The following is an 8,860-nucleotide window of genomic DNA, read 5'->3' as shown; positions in this document are numbered from 1 at the left end:
CTTGGAAGAGTGGAGGGGAGGGTCCCCTCTGTCTCAGATCCTGGTTCTGTTGCTCTGTTGACTCTGCCTGTCTAATCCTCAATTTCCTAATCTGTGGAAGGGGAGAATAATGGACCTTTCTGAAAACTGTGCAGATTCCACGAGTCTTGCAGTAAAGGTCTTAGATCGGGGCTAGCCTGTTCTTGCTCTTAGGAAATGTGAGCCATTGATAATTTCAGACTCAGAAGGGTTTGTCACGAAGGTTGCTAACTAGTCTTCAGTACTCTTCTGTTTGGAGAAACTTTATGAGAAATTTGGCATTTTTTTTTTCCCCTCTGAAAACAGTGTCAGAGCTAGGCAGAGGCTGCCCCTCTGGCCAGGCCATTCTCCCAGGTCCCTGGCTCCTCCCCGCATTGTGTTACCGGCCAAGAGCCCTGGCTCACCGCACTTGGTCCTCAGCGCCGTGGTTTTCATTCTCATTCTGCACACCAGGTACTCCAGGGACTCTGGCAGAGTGACCTTGGGTAGTTGTTTTTCTCTCTGAGTCTTTAGAGGGAGAGGACTGGGAGGATGGTGCCTGCCTCCTGGGAAAAATGGAGGGAATGAAATGCCCCAATAGGAGTTAATGTCTTAGTGTAGACTGGCAGCTGCTCCTTAGGGCTGTGTGCTGGTGTAGAAGCTTTGCCAGCCTGCCTGGGCCCTCCCTGCCCGCCGAAACTCACACCCAGTGTTCCTCTGAGGGCCCTGACTTGGGGAGCTGGGGGAGCAGACACTGTGCCCTGGGGTCCAGACCTGAGCAGGGGCCAGGAACTGGGACGTGTGCAAACCCTGGGGACAGAACAAAAGGGTGCTTCTGCAGCTCACTGGGAGCCAGATCTGAGGGGGATTAGAGGACTGGGATGCTACTGCTACTCACCCATGAACTTGTGCAAATTAGCAAAAGGCATCCTCAATGGGTGGGGACAACTCCCAGTCACCCGCTTGGAAAGTGTCCTTGTATAGGGTACAACCTGCACAACTGGCCATGGCTGCTCTGCAGGGAAAGAAATGACCTTCATAGCCTCCTTTGGAAGCCATGTCTTGTCCTGGTTTGCCAATCTGCTTCTGCTGCAGGAGGGTCATCCTTGAGTAGCCAGGAGGGCTGAGAAAGGCTGCCTGAGGGCAAGCCCTGGCCTAGTGGCCTCTGGGCATGTGAGTTCACCGCACTGTGCCTCAGTTTGACAGCTGGGGAGAGTAGCAATTATATCGCCTTCAGCAGTTGGGAGTTAATGCCTGTGAAGAGTTGACAACAGCTTGGCATGTTGTAAGAGATGCAAACTTGCTGTCTCCAAATTCCTTGCTGGTGATTGCCTGTAAAGTTCGCTTGGGCTCAGGGATGCTGTTTCAGCTGCTTCCGTAGACACCTCCAGACATTCCAGTTTCTGTTTATGTCCCCACCCTGTGAAGACACTCTCTAGTCCGCATCCCCTAAGTAGTGTTAACAATGGGGCACAGCATTTAATACATTCTGACTGAAGTTCTGAGGGTACAGAAATGACAAAGCCACTGGCTGGACCCCTCACTCAGAACACCTTTTGGTCCCTTCTGGCCCTCCCTGAGCGCCTCCCCTGCTGCCCTTGGACCCTCAAGAGACACACCAGCCATTATTACTACACTGTCCGTGGATGGCTGCCAGGAAGTGGCCTCAAGGCTGGCAATTAAAAAGAGCCTTTATGCCTCAGTGGCTGGGGCCATCGGCTCCATCTCTGAGCCCTTGTCTGGGAGGTTTGTCAGTGTCCGCTGGGAACAGGCTGGGAGGGGCAGACAGCCCATCACCTGGGGGGCCTTTCCCCCAAGACCATGCCCAGCACCGGAGTCCTGGGCTTCAGAGGAGGAGGCTGTCTGCCCCATCCCCAACCCAGCTTTGGAAACAGCCAACATGTCTGGGAGTCTTTGACCAGGTCCCAGCATCCCCTAAGAAAGCAGGGTGTTGCCTGGGCCTTGTCCCCTTCCTCTCCTTGCCATTGAGTCCCTTCACAGGCCTTTGGGAGAGGCAGAGAAGGATCCTTGCGGCTCCCATACCTGGAGGAGCCATGCCTTTTAATCTTCAACCCCAAGTAGTTGGACTGTGACAGAATCCCCTCCTTCACACGGCCAGTTCCTGCTCTAGTCTAACTCAAATCCTTACCCCTACAACCATTCCCCTCGAGTCCTTCGCATTTCAATAAAGTGCTTCACTTCCCTGTTGCTCAGGTCCAAAACCTAGGAGCTGGCTGGATTCTCCCAACAAAGTCAAAGTCAAGATAGTGAGAGTCCTGTTAGCTGCACTTTCCTAAATCTTCCCACGCCTCCCTTCTCCAGGTGCTCTCTTCCAACAGGACCATTGTCACAGCCTCCTCCCTGGGCCTCCTGTGCTCAGCATTCTACAATCTGTTCCCCTAAGTAGCCAGAGGGACCCAGTGAGCAGCTGAGTCAGATCACGGCCCTCCCCTGCTTAGAATCCTACCTTAATTTCCTCTCGCATTTAGAATAAAATTCACATTCCCTGTCATTGTTTTAAGCCCATTCATTCATTCACCTAGGCTTTATTAAGCTTCAGCTCGGTGCCAGACACTGCTTCAGAGACTATGGATACAACAGTGACCAAAATGACTTCCCCCTCGTAGGCTGGTATTCTCTGGGAGACCAAAACACACAATACGTACATAAATCTTGTGGCATATTAAGTGGTAGTAAGTACCATGGACAAAAGTTAAGCAGGGAAGGTGTGGGATGCTATTTTAAATAAGGTGGTCAGGGAGAGTCTAACTGAGAAGGTAACATTTCTGCAGCGACCTGCAGGAGAGGAGGCCGTGCCATGGGGATCCAGTACCCGGGGAAAGTGTTCCAGGTGGCGGTAACCAAACACAAGGGCCCTGAGGCTGGAATGTGGCTCCAGGTGAGTCCCAGGAACAGCAAAGAGGCCAGAGAGCTGGCAGAGTGGGGGTGAGCTGGGAGGGAAATGGGGACCAGGATGTGGAAGACCACTGGGGTCTGTGGGCTGGGTTCAGCTGGGCAGACTCCTCTGCAGTCTTTCCTCCTTTCTGTCACTTTGGCTGTTACTCTGAGTGCGGAGCCACAGGCAGGTTCTGGGCAGAGGAGGGAGGGACATGGTCTGGCTCTGGTGATCACAGACAGGCTCCCCCTGACTTCTCAGTAGGAAAGGAGTGAGACTGCCACAATGGTGTAAGAAAGACAAGGCAAGGGTGGACAGAACCTGGGTGGGGCTGTGGAGGCGAAGGGGAAGTGGGTGGATTCAGAATATTCTGGGAAGATGGAATGACAGAATTTCCTGAAGAACTGGATGTGGGTTGTAACGACAAAGAGCAGTCCGGGATGATTGCAAGGTCTGTTGCCCGAGCAGCTGGAAGGCTGGAGGTGCCATGAGTTGGGGTAGGGATGGCTGTGGGATGATCATGCCTGCCTAAATTTTTTGTTTTGTTCTGTTTTGTTTTTGTGTGTGTGTGTGTGTGTGTGTGTGTGTGTGTTTTAGAGGCAAGGTCTTCCTGTGTTGTCCAGGCTGGTCTCCCAACTCCTGGCCTCAAATGATCCTCCTGCCTTGGCTTCCCAAAGTGCTAGAATTACAGGTGTGAGCCACTGCACCTGGCAGCAACATCATTTACCTGTATTTGTTTGCTTACATTTGTTGCCACTTCCCACTATGAGGTTAGCCACTTGAGAACCAACCAGGCACATCATGCTCACCACTATATGATCGGTATCCAAACACAGTGCCTGATGCATAGTAGGTGCTCAATAAATGTTTGTTGAATGAATGAAGATAGACAAGTCCAAAGAATCCTCTACCTTCCAGTACCAGCCAGCCAGTACCTATTCCAGTCTAACCTAACTCCTGAGTGCATTTTGTGAATCCTTCATGTCTTTGTTCAAATGTTCACCTTCTGCATGAAGCTGACCCCCAGTAGTTTATTTACATTCCAACTCATGCTTGATTTTTCTCCGGAATACTTATCACCTTGGAAGATACAGGGCTATATATTTCTTACAATTCTGGCTGGGTACAGTGGCTCATCCCTGTAATCCTAGCACTCTCGGAGGCCGAAGCAGGAATGATCGCTTTGAGGCCAGGACTTCAAGACCAGCCTGAGCAAGAGCAAGAACCCATCTCTACTAAAAACAGAAAAATAAATTTAGCTGGGCAGTGGTGCACGCCTGTAATCCCAGCTACTCGGGAGGCTGAGGCAGGAGGATCGCTTGAGCCCAGGAGTTGGAGGTTGCAGTGAGCTATGATGACGTCACTGCACTCTAGCCAGGGGGACAGGGGAAACTGTCTCAAAAAAAAAATTGTTTTGTTTATTCTTTCATCTGAAGGTAGTTTCATGAGGATAGGGATTTTTGTCTGTCTGCTTCAGTGCCATTGTGTAAAACATGGTCTGGCACACAGTAGGCGTCCAATAAATATTTGCTGAATTTGTTTAGCTGACAGCGAATACCGTACGGCATATCCCATGCCTGAGCAGCTTAAGGCCCAGTGGCGAGACTCGCCTCATGAATCATTCATGATCTGTCCCCGCCCACACGCGGTGACGCGCGCGTTCACGCGAGAGAGGGGGCGCGGCTCGTACAGGAGCTAAGGGAAGGCCATGGGACCTGGACTTTGCGCAGGCGCCGAGCGGTCTTGTGCCTTTCGGGCTTGGTGGGCGCGCGCGCGCGCGGGAGGGCGGCGGCGGCGGCGCGGTGCGCAGGCGCGGCGGGCAGTGCGCAGGCGCGAAGCAGAGGGCGGGCTGAAGCAGCTGAAGCAGCGGCGGCGGCGGCGGCTCGGGCAGAGGGGCGGGAGCTGAGGCGGGAGCGGACCGGCTGGTGGGCGAGCAAGCGGCGGCGGAATGGTGGACTACCACGCGGCGAACCAGTCGTACCAGTACGGCCCCAGCAGCGCGGGCAATGGCGCTGGCGGCGGGGGCAGCATGGGCGACTACATGGCCCAGGAGGACGACTGGGACCGGGACCTGCTGCTGGACCCGGCCTGGGAGAAGCAGCAGCGCAAGGTGCGCGGCCCGCGGGCCGGACGGGCTGGAGGGGGTCTTGGAGGGGAGGTCGGGGGCTGGGACGGGGGTTGCAGGTCCTAAGAGGGACTTGGAGGGTCCGTGGTGGAAACTGGGGGTCCTGAGAAGGAATTGGCGGGTCTGGGAAGGGATTTGGAGTTGGAAAATGAATCGCTGAGCTCGAGGAAGGAATTGGGGACCTGAAAAAATAATTTGCGGCCGAACAGGGAATATGGGAGGCTAAAAAAAGGAATCAGGAAGCCTGATGAAGGATTTGAAGGGTCTGGGAGGGCAATTAGGGGAAACAGAGGAGGTGGGGGGGAGGTTAAAATGGAATTGGGATCTGAGGCGGGATTGAAGGGTCAGAGGGTGGGTTGGGAGTACTGGGGGCAGAAACGAGGGAATGTGGGAAGGGAATTTGTGGGTGAGGACAAAATTAGGGGTTTGGGAAGTCAGGAGAGGATCTCAAATATGGAGGGGGTTATTTGGAGTGTAGAAAGATCTGAAGAAGATTGGACTTGGGGAAGCCTTAGGTTGGAGGCGTTCTAAAGGGGATGAAGAATCAGAAGTCTAAAGATGGATTGGGGGGGGGTGTACCAAGAAAGGGATTGTGGAATCTGAAGAGGGGTGGGAGGGCTAGGGAGGCCGGGAAGATGAAAGGACAGAATTGGGCATGAAAAGACCTGGGGTTTAGGGTGTGAGGATGGGTAGGGGTGCTAAGGAGGTCTGGCGGGACTAGGGGCCTGAAGAGGGTGGGGTACTGATGGGAGAAGTTAAGGAGCCTGCGAATAAGATGTATTTGAAGAGGGCGAGATTTATTTGGTGTCCCGTATTTCAAAGGGAAGCAGAGAAGATTGAGAGGAGGAATGAGGAATTGATGAGGGACAGAGAAGCCAAAGGGGGATACAGAGAGTATTGGGGGTATTTTGAAGAGGGGTTTCTGAAGAATTGCTGGGAGTTTGAAAAGCTCATCAAAGGGTGGAGGATCCTGAGGAAGAAACAGTCTGGGCAAGGTGAGAACGGTGGGAGGGAGCGTGAGCTGGAATGGCGGATAATGGGAGGGAGGTTAGTTTAGGAAAATGAAAGTCTCATTAGAGAGGGAATGTGTGATGCGTAGACTGAGAAAGGAATTGGGGGTGGGGGCACTTTTGGAGATGCAGTCCTGGGACTGGAGAGCGTATATGTGTCATAAAGGGAGAATAAGGAGTTTTGGGAGGAAGAGTGTCCAGGAAGAATTGTCTTTTTTGGAGAGAAGGGCAGGTGAAGGTATTCTAATGCAGTGTCTGTTTTCAGGTGGCATGTTGGGGTGTGGAAGCAACTTAGGAGGGACCCACAGTAGCGAAAGGGAGATCAGAAGTAGAGTGGGAGGCCCAGGGAAGGTGTTAGGGTGTGTGGGGGGAATAATCCAATGTGGGGGGGTGGTGAGCTCTGAGTTGATATGAGAGGATTTGAGTGTGTGCAGTAAGAGCTAGAGAAGTGTGTTGAGTGGGTGTCGGGGGAGGGGATTCAGAAGTGTGTGTGAAGAGGGTGGGAGGTACTTGAAATTAGAGGCATATTAAATGTGATCTGGAGATCTGGATTTTCTTGCCGTATTTATTACTAATTAGCTGTGTGGCCTTAGGCAAAACCCTTGATCTCTCATTGCAGTTCTGTCATCTGTAAAATGAGAAGGGATCGAAGGGTGATTCTATAAAGATGGATGTGTATGGAGTTGAGACTTTAGCTCTAAGGACTTGGGAGAGTGGGTTTGCTGGAGATTTTTCAGGAATATGGGGTACGACTGAAGGAGCTTGAGTGGTGAGCTGAGGGAAGAAAGTGGAGAGTGTGACTAGAAGTCTCTGGAGGGTGTGAGTTGGTGCCCTGGGGCTCCGCATAGGTAGCCCAGTCTGAAGGGAAAGTGTGGAAGGAAGGAGCAGCAGTTCAAGGCAGCTGAGGTGGCTTAACCTTGGGTAAATTACCTGCGTCTGCTTGAATTTCCTCTTCAGCAGTAATGGGGGTGGGGAGTGGGAGGTGGCAGGGCTTGCTGGGAGTGGTGTGCTTATCCGTTGCCCCACCTACCTTGGGGTGGCATGTTGAGATAGCTGACACAAAAATGCTTTCTGATGGGAAGGGGAGATCTAGTCTGGAGTCTGGACGATAATGTGTTGCCCAAGGCAGCACCAGGTTGGAAAAGGTTAAGAGTTGCCAAGAGACTTGGAAAGTTGGGAGGGGAACAGGGGGCTCTGTTTTTGAGAATGTCTAGGATCTGTCTTCTCCAGCTCTAGCTGCTTGTGAAAATGAGCTCCTCAACCTTTTTTCTCAGGTGATGGGGGTGGGGGACCTTCCCTTTCCCTCCCTTTCTGTCTTCTACCCCTCCCCAAGTGACTCCTTTTGCTAGCTCAGTTCCACTCCCTACTGGGAATTAGGGTGTGTGCTAGTTCTGCTTGAGGTTGTAGTCTCCCTTGCCCACAGGGTGAGGCTGGACACCATTCAGGCCCTGGGTGGGAACCAGGAGTCACTGGAACCCCAAGACTTTGCTGCCATGTGTAATTCTCCCTCCTCTTAGCTCCCAGCTCCTCCAGGGCCAGGCGGGGTTGAGGAAAAGGGTAGCTGACAGTGTCCTCTAATACCAGCTGCTTTAGATTCTCAGTACGGGCCAGATTCTAGGACGTCCTGCTACTCCAGTGAATATTTACACTTAGCTATTTTTTTTTTGGGAAAAGTATTGTTTCACTTCTGTGCCATTTCCCGTTGTGGGATAGGGATTCTTTATGAAATGGGGGAAGACGTAGTGGAAAGGAATACACCAATTTGTGCTGTTCCCTCCCTTCCTTCTCAGAGACCCTCCCTCCCTCCCCCAACAGGCTGGCTGGGATTTTTCTACATTGCAGTGTCATTTTAGTGAGTGACAGATTGCCCTTCTGGCCTCTTCTAACCTGAGCCACTGGACATAGGGAGAGTGACAGTCCTATGAGTGTCCTGTACGTACATACTCTTAAAAAAAAAAAAAAAAAATCTGTGACCAGAACAGCTGTAGGCCCTTAAAGTGGGTAGAGTTTAATTATTCTGGGAATTAAGCAAGAGTTGACCCAAGTCAGAGGGCATGTGTATCTCACTTCTACCTGGAAGCCCTTTGCTCTGACTTCTGGGGACCCCTGTAACCAAGGCATTATCCAGTAAGTAGGTTATGCAACAGTTTTTACATGGGAAAGCCATGAGTATTCTCCTGAGGGGACGGAGAAGCCCTGGTCTGGTGTTTGAGCAAATTCTTAAGCAATTATAGTTCTGGGCCACAGTTCCCTCTCCCAGTTTCTAAAAGGGGCATGGGTGGCCTTGCCACCCTCTGCTGTCCTGGAAGGGTGAGACCTCTTGATAGTCATGCCCAGACTTCTCATCACAGCCAGAAGAAATGCCTCACTTGCTAAGCTTTCATGTTCATCGAAACATCACTGTTTACAGGGGCTTCAGTGTTTAGACTCTGACCTTTGGCTTGAGCTGTATCTAGGTGTAAGTTAATTATTTGAAAAGTTCAATGGTGTTTTGTTTTTCTCCAAGTATTTTTTTTTTTTTTTTAAGGCTGATGATGGAGGCCCCAAAGTAGCCATCTGTTATTTTGTTCCATTACTCTAATTGCTTGCCTCTTAGGATCTGGCTAAGACTAACAGGTCCTTAGCAGTTTTCAAAATTGAATAACATACTTACAAAAAATAAAAAACTAACCAAACTCAATTATCATCTAAAAACAAGACTGTGCAGATACATGGGTGTACCTTCTTGGGAGAGGGGTAGGGGAAGCTGCTTAGCTGCTAGCACTCTGTTCTCCCCCCTCCTCCCCCAAATGTGTTTTATTTATTTATTTTTTATTTTTTTTTTTTTTGAGA

At 51.3% G+C, this 8,860-nt stretch overlaps 1 protein-coding gene across 4 annotated transcripts in view; it reads left to right on the top strand.

Annotated features, from left to right (window-relative positions):
* Positions 1 to 4,710: 4,710 nt before the first annotated feature.
* The window catches only part of ACTN4 (actinin alpha 4), a 70,719-nt gene continuing 66,569 nt past the window's right edge, over positions 4,711 to 8,860 (top strand). For 3 of the 4 annotated variants that reach the window (XM_045532093.1, XM_045532090.1, XM_045532094.1), the window contains exon 1: positions 4,711 to 5,003. In XM_045532093.1, coding sequence (XP_045388049.1) covers positions 4,842 to 5,003 — 162 coding nt within the window. In that variant the 5' untranslated portion in view covers positions 4,711 to 4,841. The remainder of the gene's footprint in view (positions 5,004 to 8,860) is intronic. The other variant, XM_045532089.1, reaches the window with a different exon arrangement.

The sequence above is a fragment of the Lemur catta genome, chromosome 19, assembly GCF_020740605.2.
Source record: "Lemur catta isolate mLemCat1 chromosome 19, mLemCat1.pri, whole genome shotgun sequence".
Classification (NCBI taxonomy): Eukaryota; Metazoa; Chordata; class Mammalia; order Primates; family Lemuridae; genus Lemur; species Lemur catta.
The sequence above is the reverse complement of the archived record's forward strand: the minus strand, read 5'-3'. Positions and strand labels throughout refer to the sequence as shown.